The sequence below is a fragment of the Sus scrofa genome, chromosome 6 (genome assembly GCF_000003025.6).
Source record: "Sus scrofa isolate TJ Tabasco breed Duroc chromosome 6, Sscrofa11.1, whole genome shotgun sequence".
Lineage (NCBI taxonomy): Eukaryota > Metazoa > Chordata > Mammalia > Artiodactyla > Suidae > Sus > Sus scrofa.
The window spans coordinates 139134377-139153068 of record NC_010448.4 but is presented as its reverse complement, the minus strand read 5'-3'; the positions used below and the strand labels follow the sequence as shown (position 1 = coordinate 139153068).

Below are 18692 nucleotides of genomic sequence, written 5' to 3'. Positions count from 1 at the left end.
GTTATCTGCAAATTAACAAGAAAAGGGAGCTCTGGGGCCATGGATTTAAATAAGCAGCTATTATTTTTACAGGAAATTAGGAAAGTGCTACCAGCATTTTTTCGCAGTCCATCATAGAAGCACAATGAATAACTGCTGTTATAAAATACTTAATTTTTGGAAACTTAATTTAGAGTAATAAAATCAGAGAATTTTAAAAAGAAACACTTTTAAAAACACATTTATAACTGATGAGTATTAAAGAGAAATTTTGAATAGTATTAGCTACAGTGTATTAAGTTAGCAATGTTGTAATAATAGTGACATATGTATCTTTCCAGATATATGGAAACACTGAAAATAAACTAAAATTTTACAAAGGACTTTTATATTTTTTTTTAACTTTTCAAATTCTACCATGAATATATATTAAACAGACTTAAATTAGTATATACCATTTCTGTGTATTTTATGATCACAAATACTCAATTATATGTGTCCTCTCTCTGTCTCTTCACACCTCTCTGCACCAGAGAAGCAGAGAGGTAAAAGGCAAACACATTGAAAGTAAATATACAAAATTCTTACAGTCTTCTAGAAAGTTAACAGGAATGTTTAATTTCCCTTCTACAATTTATATTTTATGAGTTTTTATAAGAACATCCATCACTGACATAATGGTGAAATCTTTATTTTAAAAAAAGAAATTCAGAAAGTGTTTTAACAAAGTAAACAGAAAATATAATTAAATATATGAAAGCAGGTAATGAAACTAAAAGAACATAGTATCTTAATAAAAGTCAGTAACTTGGGCAGAATTTACTATGCTAAGTTTGTCAGAGAAACTGAAAATAGCTTATGGATTGCTCTATTTAGGATATGAAACAATACAAGCAATGCCTTAGCAATATTTCCTGCAATAGATTAAATTGGGTTTAATTATTCCCTGAATATCTGGAAACTTTAGGAATGTCAATTCAAATTGATTTAAGTTAAATTATGATCAAAAGAGAACATTTTAATTATTCTTTACATTTTTATGAGCTTATATATAAAACCATCTTGAGACATGGAATACTCCTTTCATATAATTATTTCAAAGTTCTTTAAATAAAAATAATGAACATAATTCAAAATGACCACAGAATATGATCTGCCATCAGTTCACTTTGTCATTCTATTGGAAATTTTAAAGATTAAATTCCTTTTTCACAGTTGCAGCTTTTGTTTGAGCATCTTGAAATCTTTCACAAGCTTTTTGAAAGGCAATCATTTCATTAACAAATTTTTCTTCACAGTGTCTTTTATATATTTCTTGAGCTCTAAAAAGAAAAAAGGTGACAGAATGAGATACTTTTAAATAGCTAAAACCATAATAATCAATCCATTTGTTAATGATAATTGGATGTCTTCAAAATAGGCATATACAAATGGGAAAAAGATAGAATTCCACTTGTTGCATAAGATTTTACTATATCACTCAATAATATTCCTATTGGGATAATATTTCCAGGATTTCTATTAGAATTCTTACAAACACTGGCTTAGACTACAAAAGAGACATCTAAACTAAACTGTATCATGATTTGCAGAACTCTTAGTCAAGCCTCACCAAATCTAAGGTCTTTCTAGGACTCTCCTATGGGCTGAATTATGTCCCCCACAAATTGATATGTTGAAATCCTAAACCACAGTACCTTAGAATGTATCTGTATTTGGAGAAAAGCCTTTTAGAGGTGTCCTTGTAAGAAGATGCAGCACACCAAGGCTGTGCGCACGCAGAACAAAGGCCATGCAAGGTCACAATGGGAAGGCAGCCATCTTCAAACCAAGGAGAGAAGCCTGAGGGGAAACCTGAGGTAACACCTTGACCTTGGATTTTTAGCCTCCACAACTGTGAGAAAATAAATTCCTGTTGTTTTAGTCACCCAGTCTAGGGTATTATGATAGCCCTAGAAGAGTAATACAGATTTTTCACTAAGTTAGAGAAGGGAAAACCAGGTTGCTCTGTCAAACCTGGGAAATGTCATGAGCCTTAGGAGAATTCATTCATTCATCCTCATTCATTCAAGAGTTAGGTATTATAATGACTGGCACTATCCCTAGATGCTGGAAACATAAATAAGACATGGTGCAACTATAAAATACTTAGAGAAAATAAAGAAAAATAAAGGCATATGGATATAGGAATAAAATATATGTATATTCATTTCTGAAGTATACTCAGAAAGATAAACTTAGGGAGTGAAGAGGAGCCTAAGTCTAGAAGGTCTTCAACTTAACTATGGAATTTTGGATGAGTTACTTAAGTTCTCTCTGCCTCATTTTCTTCATCTTATAAAGGGGATAATTCAACTCATAGGGTTTATAACAGGCCTAAATGAGTTAATATGTTTAAAATCCTTATTAAAAATTTATTTTATTGGGAGTTCCCGTCGTGGCGCAGTGGTTAATGAATCCGACTAGGAACCATGAGGTTGTGGGTTCGATCCCTGCCCTTGCTCAGTGGGTTAAAGATCCGGCGTTGCCATGAGCTGTGGTGTAGGTTGCAGACGCGGCTCGGATCCCGCGTTGCTGTGGCTCTGGCGTAGGCCAGTGGCTACAGCTCCGATTCGACCCCTAGCCTGGGAACCTCCATATGCCATGGGAGCGGCCCAAAAAAATAGCAAAAAGACAAAAAATAAAAATAAAAAATAAAAAATAAAATTTATTTTATTGAATGGATAACAGTGGTATTCATCAGGATGGAAAATGTAAGATGAGCAGCCAGATGGGGAGAAAGATTAGAGTCTGTTTTGGTCATACTGAGTCTAAAGAGCCTGGCTATCTATATGGTAATGTTGAATATAGAGAATTAGTTGAATACAGTTGAATATAGAAGAACAATGGCTTATGGTTTGGAGTAAACACAGTGAAGCCATTCTCCTTGGATTTGATCCAGATCTGCAATTTACTGATTTTAGACAAATTGTTTAAGCTCTATATGCATCATTTCTTTACCTTCAAGAAGGAACAATCCAAGTCATAGGGTTTAGGAAGGAGTAAATGATCCAATATATTTTAAATCCTTAAAGGAAGGCTGGTATTTAATAATCATGCAATGAAAATTAGCTGAAACTATTTTGAAAATAGGAGTTCTTGAGAGTAGTTCTTGACATGAAGCAGAGTAGAAGTCACAGCAAAGGAGACTGTGCACATGTAATTAACTAATGGTACTAATTCAGTCTAAGACATTTATTGAAATAGCCTCTCTGCAGATAGCAATTATAAACTATGGATAAAGCATTAAAAAAACTGTTTAAAAGAATTGAAGAGTGAAAACATAATTATCACATTTTTGTATACCAGATTCAAACAACTGGACAATGAAGTTTAAAAATTCCATTTGCAGGCGTTCCTGTTGTGGTTCAGCAATAACAAACCTATTAACCATGAGGATGCGGGTTTGATCCCTGGCCTCACTCAGTGTGTTAAGGATCCAGCATTGCCATGAGCCTGTGGTGTAGATTACAGATGCAGCTTGGATCCTGCATTACTGTGGCCATGGCATAGGGTGATAGCTGCTTCTCTGATTTGACCACTACCCCGAGAACTTCCATATGCTGCACATGCAGCCCTAAAATAATGAAAAAAAAATTCCATTTATAATATTATAAGAAAACACTTCAACTTAAGTTTAATAAAAAATAAGCAAAGTCTAGGAAGTTCCCTGGTGGCCTAGGAGACTTAGGATCTGGAGTTGTCACTGCTGTGGTTCTGGTCACTGCTGTGGTTTGGGTTTGATCTCTAGTGGGTGCATGGTGTGGGCATAACCAAAAAATATAAAACAAAACCAAATATATGTAAGAGCTATACCTGCAAATGATAAAATATTGCCCCCCAAATAAAAAAAAAAAACCTAAATTAGTGGAGAGTTATACCATATTCAAGGATAGGAAGACAATATTATTAAGATGTCAGTTCTTCCCAAATTTATCTATAGACTCAATGCAATCCACTTAATATTGCCAAGGGCCTTTTGGATAAAAATTAACATTTAATTTTGTTTTAAATATACATGTGATTAAGTTTAGATCAACATTTATTTTAAATGTATCAAATTTAGGTAATTTATACATTCCCTAATGAATGTTTTATACATAAATGTTTTAAAATCTAAGCATACATGGAAATGAAAAGGTCTCAGAATAACCAAAGCAATCTTAGTAAAGGAAAAACACAGTCTGTATTTCCTATTGCTGAGGAACAAATTATTGTAAAATATATTGGTTTACAACAGGAACCATTTATCATCTTATAATATCCATGGGTCAGAAGTCCAGTCACAGGGTGGCTCAGTTAGTTTTCTGCCTGGATTCTCATAAGGCTAAAATTAAGGTGTTAACCAGGGCCATGGTTTTCTTTCAGGTCTTAAGCCCTCTTTTTAAAATTGCTGATTGTTGTTAGAATTCATTTCCTTCTCATTCTTTCTACGTAGCTCCTTCCATCTTCAATTTCACAATGTCATGAAAAATATTTCTCCAACTTTGACTCTCTTTGACTTTCCCTTCTGTCTCTGCTTTTAAAGGCTCATGTGATATACTGGGCACACATGAATAATCCAGAATAATCTTCCTGTCTTAAGGCCAACCCTCACTTACATGTGCAGAGCCCCTTTGCCATGTAAGGTAGCATATCCATGAGTATAATATTGATGAGGCTAAGGTCAGGCTTCTCCAAGATGTGCCACTCTGGTATGTGAATTATTTTAGGCTGAAAACAATCCAGGTCCAAAAGAATTTTTAAACTTTCCCCTTACTGCCTAAAACAATTTTAATTAGGAAGCCTGTCCCAGGAAGAAGCTATCACCACGGGTAACCATAGAAAAGTGTTAGGTACTGTACACAGGGAGGAACCTAGCAAACCCCATCTGATAAAGTCCTCTCTCTGCCCATCCTCTTTGGATGGTCTAGTAAACATGTTATTACTAAACATTAACTCATTTTGTTCTTCCTGTGTGAATTACTTTACTCCTCCTTGAAGCCTCAGACCCCTATCTTCTTCTCCTTAGTCCAGAATATATATTTATACATACCTCACCTTGCTTTACTATCTTTGAAATTCTTCATACTTATGTGGATTCCACTTGCACGTGTAATACATTTGATTTTCTTTGGTTAATCTACCTTATGCCATTTTAACTGCAAGCCAAAGGAACTAATAGGTGGAAGAGGGGAAATTTCTCCTCCCCCACAGTATCTTATCATATTTATAGTCCTAGGAATCAGGGCATGGCATTTTCTTGGGGACCATAAATGCACAGAGGTCTTGCATTATCCATTTCAAGCCTTATTAAGTGCAAAAATAGAGGGATTACTAGCTTTTAACAGGAAAATGGGAACCTAATCCTGAGAGAGTAGAAAAAGAAATGAGGATAAATATAGGATATGTAGAATTTTATAGATAGGGATATAGAAAGTTGAACAAATTCAAGATTGAAAGCATAAATTTCATTGGGATAAAGTGACTTGCTGAGGAGGAGAGGTCAGAGGTGGTTTTTAGATAGGAAGCTCTATAATTAATGAAGTTTGAAGTCACTTTTGTAGGTAAAGGGAGAAAGAGCAAGCGTCTGAGGGAGCAGCTAAAGTTGGAGGCCTTAGAATTGATATCAGCATAAACATACAAGTCACCGATGCCTTCCTGTCATTTTTACTGAATACAAGAAGTGAAGAGAGATAACTGAACTATTCCAGGGTAGGGGCTGAGGTGGCTAGCATGGCAGAGGCAATGAAAGCAAAGGACATCAAAGACTTGGATGAAATTGAAAAAATAATAATTGAATTAAAGAACCATGGAAGCTATACTAGAAATGAAGAGAAAATAAGTCTATAATAAAGGTTATTTGAGGGATGAGTGTCATAATATATTTGAAGAAATGTGATGAAAGTAGAGGGGAAAAAACGAGTTGAAAAGATAGATGATTTTGTCCATAAATAAGTATATAAGAGATTAAATCTTAAGAGGTGGGGCAGTTCCAAATCATGAAATGGCTTTCATAAGTCTATGAAAATGAGCTTAAAGTTTGTTGGGATCCAAAAATGCTTAGGTTGGGCAATTGGGAGGGTTGTTATTATGAATTTGGAAGTTGCCCATGATAACTGCAGAAGCTGGGTAAAGAAAAGCTTTGTAAACCAGGATATAAAGACCACAGTGAATGAAGAGGGTAATCTAGGAGGACAACTGATGACAAAAATAAGGACAAGGAGATGATGTAATTGGATAACTGCCTTAGGTGCCAGATCTTCTAAGCTAAATGATACTCCACTTTAAAATGGCTGTGATGCTGTTCTGCCCTGAGCAGTGTCATCACTTTCTTAGAGTATAGATAAGAATAGTCGGGGAAAGTAAAGACCAGCTTTTTACCTGATACATAACTTCTTTCATTTCAAAGTCTCTTTTTAATTTGTTCTTAAATACTCCTGTGGGCATTTTATCAACTTCCTAAACTAGTGCTTTATAGTTTCCCTCTCTTCATTCATTTTTCCTCATTCTAGATCAGGTTTGGTAATGGCTTCAGTCATTCTTGGTAATGACTTCACTAGTTATTGAGATTCATCAGAAGGTTTTTAGGTGAAGTGGTTGATACATTAATGAAGAATCAACTGGCAGAAAAAGACTTAAAAAACTCCTAAAGTCTCTAGACAGACTTTACTTTTTTGAGCCACAGATCTTTTCTACACATTGATACTCAATCTTTATTTGAAAACATTTATAATAAAACTCAATAATGCCTTTTAGGATACATTACTGACATAACAAGGACATTGCATTATTCCTGTGTGCCTTCAAGGATAATATCTTTGAAGCAGCTTACAAGAAAAGATAATTCAGTTAAGATGCATTAGGAAGCTCACTCGACTATGTATCCTTTACAAATTAATGATGGCCAGACATTCAATTTGCTGTAATAAAACTAAGCTGATTAAATTTCTTTAACATTGATTTGTGCTAGACTTATATTTTGATATACCAGACTAGCTTGCATTCTCTTTTCTAAAATATATTTTCTATTAAATAATAATAAATTATTTCCCAAATCTTTCTCTCTCTCATATACAATATACAATGGGGAAAATATTTTTAAATTTTGGAGGAGAAAAATATAAAATATTTTTCATACTTAAAAAGATATTAATAAAGTATCTCAGTAAATAGTTTTAAAATTGCTTATAACTAGGAAAAGACAAATGCTTTCTTCTTATTTTAAGCTCCATTCTAGTACAGACTATTTTTTTAATGATAACATTTAAAAATGTAAATGAAAAAAGCAGTAAGAATTTCTAGATAAGCCTTAAACACATATTCAAGAGTTCCCTGGTGGCACAGCATGTTAAGGATCTGGCATTGTCACTGCAGCAGCTTGGGTCTCTGCTTTGGCATGGGTTTGATCCCTGGCCTGGGAATTTTCACATGCCACAGGTGTGGCCAAAAAAAAAAACCATTTTCACAGTTTGGCCACTTAAAATATCATCAGGATAAAACTGTGGTTGATAAGGTACAAGCTAATATCAGGAAAAAAATTGTGCAAAAGACACACAGAGGTAAAAAAGGGTAAAAAAAAGAAATTACTGGGGACACTGTCTAGTTTACCCTTCAGAGTTCTCTGTGTCTTTCCATCTCTTTGAGCTATTTTACAACTCAAAAGTTGAGGAAGAGGAGGATGACCAAACTTCTAGAAACGCAAAGGAGAAAACAATGATTAGATCTGTATGACAACCTTACCTTTGATTACTGTACTTTTCCTGGTAACCTCTCATAATTGGTTCTACACTCTTAACATGTCTCTTTGTCTTTAGCTGAAGATGGTATTTAAGGTGATAGTGTCAGCTATTCGGGGAAGTTACTCAGTTTTACTGGGTCTCCTCCATGCATACATGTTATTAAACTTTTGTTTGGTTCTCCTATTCATCGGTCTCATGTCAATTTAACTCTCAGGCCAGCCAGGAGAACCTAGAAGGTGGACGAAAATTTCATCCTCCCTGACAACTTAAAAGCTTCCATTATATCAAAACAGTACCTACCTAATTTCTTTCATTTGTTTAAGAAAATCCCTTTGATATTTTTCAGCTATCAGTTTTTGCTGAACAAACAGATTTTTGTCTTTTAAGGCAGCCTGCTTCTGCTTCAATCTGTCAATTCTATTCATTCCTTTGATCAAAAAAGTGCGCTCATTATTTAAGTTCTGAATTAATAAACGCTCTTGAGTCTTTTGGTTTTTTCCTTCCAGAAACAGAGCTCTCTTCTCTTTAACTTTCTCAAGGTAGTTGGATCTGTCCTGCCAGAGTCGTTGTAAACCATTCTGAATTGTCTTATTATCTCTGGCTGTTAGTTTATGTGTGGCATATATTTTCTTATCTAAATTTTCTTGAATAGCTAATCTAATTCGTTCTTGGGCCACTTGTGCCATTCTTACAGCTGTTACTTTATTTTTATGGCTCTCCTGCTGCTTCTGTTCTGAGCCATATTTATCAATATCACAAAGTGTTTGGAGTTTCATACCAGTTCTTTGTGTTGTAAAAAACTCTTTTCTTACGCTCTTCTCCAAAAGCATGTCTTTTATTTTAATTACTGGTTTTTGATGAGTGGTAGAAAATGGCTGGGCACATGTAGGAAAAGAATCTTGTTCTTTCACTTTCAATACTGCGGTATACTTCAGTGAATCTGAAGTATAGATGGGTAGTTTGAATACTGATATCCTAAAACTGACATCCAATTCTTCATCCTCAATTTCATCTTCAGACTCTTTCTGACCTACATCATACAACAGACATTATAATCCATTATACAAGTGTTAAGCACAGTTTATTTTCCATCCCAAGTGGTTTGAAAATACATTAATAAAGTTGACAAGAACCTGTTATTTACTTTATTAAGAAGCAATATTCCCAATTGATGTTCCTTTTCAATTTGTGATTTAATAGTGATTTTGAAGAGAAAAATCACTATTGAAACATTTTAACAGAGAAATGCAGTGATTCCTCTATTTCCTTCATTATTTCTCACAATTATTTAACTTGCGCTGACTCAACAGCAATATTTTATCTTACACTTAATACTTAATCATACATATTATTTTTACATATAGTTATTATTATCTCATTTGCAAAGGACTCTGTAATTCATTTTACCTTATTTTTTTTTAACACTGGTGGAAACTAATAGCTGCCATCAAAATTGTTTTTCCCTTTATTGGGCACATGAAGAAATGAAATCTCAGCCTCCTTTGTTATTATTTGTGGCCAGAGATTAAGTCTTCTCCAGTACAGTGTGGGCAGAAGTGATATGTGTCATTTGTAGTCCAACTCTAAGAAACAATGTGCTTCCTCGTATTCTCTTTCTTTTTCTAATCCTCTGCACAGAGAAGAGGCTAAAGTTCTCGAAGATGGTAAATGTACAAGGTGGAAGGACTCTGGCTTGCAGAATCACTGCTAGAAAAAGTACTCACTGGCCAGGATTATCCAATTTGGATTCTTATGGAAGCCAGAAATAAATGGCAATTATGTTTGAATTAATATATGTTTACTATCATAGCCAACCTATTTATTATAATAACCTGAATCACACTGTTGTTCATTATTTATTCTCTGATAAATAAATAAGTCAATGAATTTAGGATCCATTGGCAAATACAGGTTAAAAAAAAGAATGCTTATTAATTTTCAGAAAAGATATTTGCCATATTTGACCAATTCCCTCTGTTAAAACTGCATCCCTGTTAACTCCAGTCCATGAGGGTTTTATCTTTTCTAATAGAAGATTCTCTTAAAGTCTTTATAGGTCTTAATGCCAAATCTGATGGTGAATTACTTATGGACGTTAAGGTGGCCATGAAGAAAGACAGGGCGTGTGGTCTAGTCAGGCAATAGGAAAGAAGCAAATAGGTAGAATTTTCACTAGAGACCTCAGGAATATTAACATTAGAAAAGGAAGTAGAGTCTAGAGCTAAGTAGAGAAGTTAATCTGCCAGGACACAAAGCCAAAGTGTCCAGAAGTAAGTAATAAGAGTTGGAGTCAAAAGCAAGGCACTAGAGACTCAGATGGACGAAAGCTAGAGTTTTGTTTTCCTTCCTTCCTTTCTTTTTGTCTTTTTAGGGCCACACCTGCGGCATATGGAAGTTCCCAGGCTAGGGGTCATATCAGAGGTGTAGCCACCAGCCTAAGCCACAGCCACAGCAATGCCAGATCTGAGCAGCATCTGTGACCTACACCACAGCGCATGGCAATGCTGGATCCTTAACCCACTGAGTGAGGCTGGGGATCAAACCTGAGTTCTCATGGATACTAGTCAGATTCATTTCTACTGAGCCATGATGGGAACTCCTTAAGTCTAGAGTTAAAAGTTTATGGTCTGAGCTAGCCAGTGAGAAAAGGTCCTATTAAAGGCAAATTTTATTTTATGTGTAAACCTTGTCATGGGAAAGCTGGCCAAGAATGAGAGACCAGCAATGGAAAAACACAACACTAACCTGTTTCTAAAGGTTCTGGTTACAATTCTAATTTACGTGGAATGAAGGAGTTTTGCCATACCACCCAGCAATGCTCTGACACCAGGTGAATATCATACTATTCAACCTAATTCTGACGCTATCTACCTGGAGATAGGATCAGATCCCACAGGTTAAGACCTCAGTCCTACCAGACTGTCCGTCCCCTGCCCTCTTCAGACACCAATTGCGTCTGAGAGGGAAGGGGTCAGGGCACAACTTTGAAAGAATGACACAGCCTTTGATAATAAGACAAAAACTGGTTAGAACCTACTAGGCCCAAGATGGTGGAAGATTTGACTTCTAGTATACCTTGAGCTTCATTACACGCTCCTTGTAATATATTAGCATGCTCAGTGATTCACCCACAGGTGCCGTGACAATTCTGTGGCCAGCATAAAAGGCCCAATTTCTAGAAATCCCTACCCCATCCCCAAAATAGTTGGAATAATTCTCTTATTTGCTACCCTATGAAATTACCCAGCCCATAAATACTAACAACCCTACACCCTGGGGCCTTTTCTGAGGATGCCTCCACACTGTCTAGGGTGTGTGTATCTCTCTGAATAAATCTGCTTTCACTCTACTTCAGCTTGCTCTTGAATTCTTTCCTGTGAATAGCCAAGGACATTGTCCCAGGCACTTGCCTGAGACCTGGGATGTGACTATTCTCTCGTGCCCAGTTTTCCTGCAACAAGTCCATCTTATCACATGTGCTTCTGACCTACTGGGTAGAGATTGGAGGTTCCATGGGCCCTCTCCTTGGTTTCAATTAATTTGCTAGAGCAGCTCATAGAACTCAGAGAATCATTTTATTTAATAGATTAATAATTTGTTATAAAAGGATGTAACTCAGAACAACCAGAGGGAAAAGATGCATAGGGCAAGGAGCTGGGAAAGGGCAAGAAGCTTCCATGTTCTCTCTCTAAGCACCCAACTCTCCTCAAATCTCCATGTGTTTACCAACCTGGAAGCTCTCTGTACCCAGTCCTGTAGAGTTTTTATTGATGCTTCATTACATAGGCATGATTGATCAAATTGCTGGCCACTGACAACTGACGGGGGATTGGAAGTTCTAACCCTCTAATCGCTAATCATATGGTTGGGCCCTCTTGAAACCAGTCCCCATCCTTAGGTGTTATCCATCTAAGGATGATCACTCACTAACATTACAAAAGATATCTTCGTTTCTCTGCTCTCTTCACTTAGGAAGGTTAGGAACTCTATGCCAGAACTGGGGACAAAGACCAAGTATATTTTTCATAAATCACAACATCACAGTTACCAGTATACACAAGTTTGTCTCTGGTGAAACTGGAGGCTCTTTGAAGACAGAAGCTGTACTTCACTGTGTATACTAACTATAATTACTTTGTAGCTAATGATAGATATTTTTCTCAATGGCTGGTTGAACACAATCCTATTAATACAAAAATCTCCCATTTTCCATTTCAGCTTCAAGGTATCTCTCACTGCTATATATCTATTCTTCTAAACTAGCACCCTAATTATGTCATGACTTCCACCCAAACAAAACAAAACCTTCATGGCTTTTTACCTTTAAGCCTAGATATTATAGGAAAACAGCCTCATTTTTTCCCCCTACACACATGTCACATCTTTCCATCTTTGGGCTTTTGCTTATGTTATTTTATGTTTTGGCCAGTAAGTTGTTTACCCTACCTACATAAGTTCAAATTCTATCCATTTTTCAAGGATTCCTCATGTCATTTTTATTTATTCATTGAATAAGAATACATTTTTAAACTCTCATATCAGTCCCTTCCTTAAAGAATTTACCACATTCCAGTTATATTAAAGCTCTGTGTAGTAATTCTTAGCCATAGCAGCAGGTTAGATACAAGTGCCTTAGCAGTAGAGATCATTTTTTTTTTTTTGATCCTCCATTCCTAGTATTTTCAGAGAGAAAGTTTTTTTAGGAGACTAGTGGGTTAACTAAATATTAAATGCTAATATTTGTTGGATGGATGATAAGATGAATGGAAGAGTGACTCTGTCGCTCAAGATCAATATCCTTCACATAGTAATGAAATTTGGAGATAAATTTGGAGATAACTTGGCTGGATTTAAATCTAGTTCTACTACCATGTGTAGGCAAGTTATTTAATTCTCTGGGTTTCAGTCTGATAACTGTGGGTAGATACCTGATTCATAGGGTTCTAACAGGATTAAATAAGTTAATAAAATATGACAAGCCTGACAAAGTATGATATATAATTATTAGAACAGTGCCTGACAAAGTAAGAATGATATGTTATTGTTTTTTCATTATATTTGATATAGAAAACAAGGAGTTTATCACATCTCTTTAATTCCATCAATGGCATAGTGTTGAAATAGCCACATAATTTAGTAGAGAGTGGGGAAAATACAGTTAAGCACTTTTGTCACACCCCTCAACATCCACTGGACAGTAATCACAGAACACACAGGAAAGCCTTCTTTGTCTGTGTTTTGTTTTAAGACTTTATAATTCTTCTCATTCAGTATAGTAAAAAATATAAGCCAAGTGTTGGAAGTGTTCTCACCTTTCCATAACCAAACTGATAAACTTGTCTGAATGTTCATGCATCTTATTCTACCCTGGCACAATGAAGAAAGCACCCTTTCTTTCAGCAAAGATCAAATTCTTCCCATGTGCTTTGGCCCCATCTGCCTTTAGCTTTGCTTCTGCAGTCACCTTAATTTTCTCTTTTACTATCTCCTCTCCAATGGATCATTCACAGCCATGTTTAAACCACAGAACCACCTCTACCACCACCAACGCAAGCACCACAGCATTCCCTCGACCCTCACTGCCCTCCAGCCACCATTCCATTTTTCCTGATCGATTTGAGACTGAAAACTACTAAAACAGTTGTCTCCCTGTACAATGCCCTTTTCTTCACCTTCTATTAATTTTTCATTTATATGTGAATTTCAACTCTACTGTTCCCAACCGTTATAGCTCTCCTTTGCAAAACTTCTATAGTGATAAATACATAGGAAATTTCTTTTCTCTTCTAATCTCTCTTGAACTCTCAATGGCATTTAACAAAGCTGATCATTTCTCTTTCTTGAAGTCTTTTTTTTCCCATATTTTCTGTTTTGCAGATTCTCCAAAATTCTCCTGATAACCTAAAGATATTTCTTTTTTAATCGATATTGCCTGACGCTCTCCTGATTTTTCTTCTAGCTTTCCGATTACTTTTCTTAGTTTTGTTTGCAAGCTCTTTCTTTTCATCAAATTTCTGGAGTGTTGAGGACTTATACTAGATACCCTTCCCATCTTTCTCAACTTTCTCCCAAATCATGCTCATAGCTTTAAATATCAATTTCTATGTTGATAACTCTCAGATGTTTCATTTCCACTTTGAGGTCTTATAGGTATTTTTCAAACTTGGCATATTAAAAAGATATTATTTTCCACTAGTAATCAAATCCCTTTAAAATCAGCCCTCCTTATCTCAATGAATAACACATAATACCTTATTTTTACTATATCAATTTTATTAATAAGTCCTGTAGATTTTATCTCCAAAATTAGCTCAAATTAACTGATTTTTTTTCTCCATTTCCCTGCCATCACTTCAGGTTTCTATCAACTTTTACTTTGACCATGTGCAGTGTCTTCTTAAGCAATCTCTGCATTTCCCAAAACATAACTTCATTTCCACACAGTGATCAAGTCAGAGCAATATCTTAAAACTGTGTCTTTAAAGATCTATGGCTTATGTATGCCTTCTTGATAAAATTCAAGTACCTTGCCATAGCCTACAAAGCCTTGTATGCTTTTACACTTGTTTACTTACCCAATACAATCTACAACTACTTCTAAATGCATTTACTATGCTGCAGCCAAGACATTAATGATTTGAGGGATCATTCCCAGACAAATTTTTGAGTGCCAAAACTATAAATGACAAAAATAAGGTCAGCTCCATTGATAACAGTTTTACAAATGATAAGTTCAATTTGACTTAGTTAAATATATGAAGTTACCTTCTATAAAGCAGTGTCTTCAAAAATTAAAATAGTGCTAGCTAGCTCTCAGGAATCCTATAGTCTAACAAAGAATCTTCTAAGACTAGTAAGGAAGGCAAATGGTAAAGCATATAGTAACTTCAAAATACTGTCGCACATGTTAAAACAGAAGTGACTTGGGATCATAGAAGAAAAATATTTTACCCCATCTGGGTCATGATATGTGGTTGTCAGCAAAACTGTTCTGGAAAAGGTAACAGCTGAGTTTATTCTTATAAAAAGACATTGTTTTATATTTGTACTATTATAAAGCCCACATTTTAGGTACATGGGAAAATGTAATGAATTTGCAAATTGAGTGGGTAAATTAGAATATGAAACAAAGCATTGCCAAGAAAAAAAGAATTTCATAATCAAAGATGTAGATGTAGAAAAAATATAATATGTGAAATTTGGTTTTACAAAATATAATGTCAGCAGTGTTAACAGCAGTTCATTGCTAGAAATGTCCAGTAAACAGGTGGATACATAAACAGAATCTAAATGTTAAAAGAGAGGGCAGATCTGGACATAAACATTTGGGAGCCCATAGCACAGAAAATTTTAGGCATTAATATGAGCAAAGTTAAGAGAAGACAAGAGAGCTAAGGACGGAACCTTGGGGAATCAACATTTATTATGTACATACTAGGTAAGCCAAACGATAAGGAGAAAAAAAATCTGTGGCTATAGACGCCTGGTATGTTATGTCTCTAAGAAATCAGTATATGTAGAGGGACCTGGTATACACATACACACACACACACACACACACACACACACACACACACACCCTGGTTTGCCATGAAAAGTCCTAGTTTATGCCTGTTAAAAATTCAACTATTTATTGAATATTAGTATTTATACAAAAAACTAGAATTTTTAAAAATATATGTAAAATGACTTTTACATGCATTAATTATTTTCAAAAACAGTTTATGTTTTATAAGGAAATCAGGAGTTCTACCACAAGATTTAGGTATAGCAGAGGATGAACATTTGAATTATCTGATATCTACTTTCCTTATCCCATCAGCTTATTCTTTCCTCTTTCCCTTTTACTGACACATTTTATCTGCTTAATAGCCTTTTTTGCTTCACCTATGTATCACCTGACAGTGGCATCAAGGGTCTTTATTAGATCCGGCTGACAGCATTAAGTGCCAAAACAGGGACTATGATAATTTATGAGGTTGCAAAGTGAATTTTCTATACAAACAAGTATAAAGTCTACATGTATTACAGCTTTGAAATGGTGACATTTTTTTTCTGCTTCTTTCATATTATTCCAAGAGAAAAGTAATAATCACAAAAGTCACCCATATACAAGTTCAAATCTGTCAGGTAGATTAGTGATCTGATATATAAGCAGTTTCTGTATGACCTGGAATGACTTGATTACCAGTAAAAACTTTTCAGTAAAAATAGGCCCCCAAATGGCATTCTTCTTTGTGAATTAGAAAACTGACAATAAGTATAATACAAATGAAAAGGCCTGAAGGTCACCTCTCTATATACACAAGGCAACCAATACTGTAAGGGGCATCGCCTTTGAATATGAAGGGCAGTGACATAAAATATTGCAAAGAAACTGTCAAAACACTCAAATAGAAAAGGAAAATGTGACATTAGGTAGTTTAGGTACTGCATCTCTGATCAATGCTTCTGATAGGAAAATGCCTAAAGATAGAAATAAGCATATTTTCCAAACATTGCTTGACACTGTTATGGATTAATCCTTTACCTAAACTACTGAGTCACATAAGAACATAATTTATCTAATTCTATTTAATACTCTTCTTTCGTATAGCAATTTTTTCAATTTTCAGAAAAAAATAGAATTGCCAGAGTTCCTGTCGTGGTGCAGTGGTTAACGAATCCCAATAGCAACCATAAGGTTGCGGGTTCGGTCCCTGCTCTTGCTCAGTGGGTTAAAGATGATCCGGCGTTGCAGTGAGCTGTGGTGTGGGTCGCAGATGCAGCTAGGGCTAGGATCCCACGTTGCTGTGGCTCTGGCATAGGCTGGCGGCTACAGCTCCGATTAGACCCCTAGCCTGGGAACCTCCATATGCCGTGGGAGTGGCCCAAGAAATGACAAAAAGACAAAAAAAAAAAAAAAAAGAAAGAAAGAAAAAGAATTGCCTACTTGAATTGTAGACTTAGAAGTAAAAGTTACTTGGTCACTGATTTAAAGAGCAGTCACAAGATTGAAAAAAAAAAGGTATTAACATAGTTTCTAGTTGCACATTTAATCTGGAAGACAAGAGCACAGTATCAGAACTGCAACTGAGTACACACAAAGGTGTTCTCAGAAAACTTTAGTTAAATTTTTAAATGACTAGAAGCTCTTTAACACTCATCATGAAATTAATGATTATTTCTGTTTCCTGCCTATTAAAAAAAAAGGTGTTTAACAAACTGTAACTATTAAGCAAATAACATTAAAATCTGAAATCCAAGCAAAATTCATGCTATTTTTTTTTTAATGTTACTACCAAAAAATGGGAAGGGATCTGTCCATTAAATAATCCTTGAGTGAAATAATGGAGTCATGTTTGGATGGCGTGCCTGCCAATGATTTCCATCCTAAATATGTTGTAAAATGACTTGAAGACCTCCACACGGAGAAAAACTCCATTGAAAGGAAATATTTTATACCTAACACATCACCTCACTAAAAAATAAAAGCAAGAATCTCTCAAGGTACAAATATACTCAGAAGTTTTTTTCTGTTTCTTTGTTTTCTCTTTCTTTTTGCTGTTTCTCAAGCAGAGAGCTAAAAGGAGTGCATACACACACACACACAATGACGAAATGAAATATTATTTAATGCTGTTTTGGTAGATAACAGAGGGACATAAAATAGGTTTCTGTCCTACTGCCTTAAAATGTCTCATTACTTTTATGTTTTTATTTTTATTTATTTTTATTTTTTAATTCATTTATTTTTGTCTTTTTTTGCCATTTCTTGGGCCGCTCCCATGGCATATGGAGGTTCCCAGGCTAGGGGTCCAATTGGAGCTGTAGCCCCTGGCCTATGCCACAGCCACAGCAATGCGGGATCCGAGTCACATCTGCAACCTACACCACAGCTCACGGCAACGCCAGATCCTTACTTATTTTTAAAGTATATAGTTTATAATGTTCCTCTTTAGCATCCTTTTTTTTTTTTAACTTGAAGAACTCCCTTTAGCCGTTTTCTTGTAAGCCAGGTCTAGTGATAATAAACTCTTAACAACTTTTCCTCTAATATCGGGAATAAAGCAAGGATGCCATTCCTGCTCAACATAATACTGAAAGTCCTAGCCAGAGTAATTAGACAAGAAAAATAAATAAAATGCATATAATATCAGAAATAAGTAAAACTTTCCCTGTTTATAGATGACATGATCTTATATCTGGAAAGCTGTAAAGACCTTCCACCCACACACAAATGATTAGAACTATTAAATGCAGTAAAGTTGCAGGACACAAAATCAACATACAAAAGTCAGTTTAACTTCTATACACTAATGACAAACTATGTGAAAACGAAATTTACAATAAAACTGTCCCACTTATAATAAATAGTATTAGAAAGTGAAATACTAATAATTAATTTACCAAGCAGGTGAGAGAGCTGTACACCAGAAACCTTAAGACCTTGAGGAAAGAAAATGAAGACACAAATACCTAGAAAGATAGCTCATACTCATGAACCAGGAGTATATTATTGAAATGTCCATACTATGCAAAACAATCTAGAAATTCAATGCAATCCCTATCAAAATCCTAACAGCATTTTTTTACAGAAATACAAAAAAGAACAAGTCTACAAATGATATTAAACCACAAAAGACCACAAATAGACAAATCTATCTTGAGAAAGAACATAGCTAGAAGCATCACACTCCCTAATTTCAAAATATATTACAAAGCTACAATAATTAAAACACTAAGGTACTGCCATAAAGACAGACATATTGACCAATGGGGAATAGAATAGAGCCCAGAAATAAATCTATGCATATATGGTCAACTGATCTTTGCAAGGATGCCAAAAATATACAATGGAGGAAGGATAGTCTCTTCAACAAATTGTGTTTAGAAAACTGAGTATCTACTTGAAAAAGAATGACATTGAAACCTTACTTCATATTATACAGACAAAAAAAAATCATTTAAAAT

The 18692-nt window shown here is 35.1% G+C and overlaps 1 protein-coding gene across 4 annotated transcripts in view; it reads right to left on the bottom strand.

Moving 5' to 3' along the window:
* The window catches only part of LRRIQ3 (leucine rich repeats and IQ motif containing 3), a 202361-nt gene continuing 184092 nt past the window's right edge, over nucleotides 424–18692 (bottom strand). For all 4 annotated transcript variants that reach the window (XM_021096482.1, XM_021096478.1, XM_021096481.1 and 1 more), the window contains one exon: nucleotides 424–1301. In XM_021096482.1, the coding sequence (XP_020952141.1) occupies nucleotides 1249–1301 (53 nt within the window). In that variant the 3' untranslated portion in view covers nucleotides 424–1248. The remainder of the gene's footprint in view (nucleotides 1302–18692) is intronic.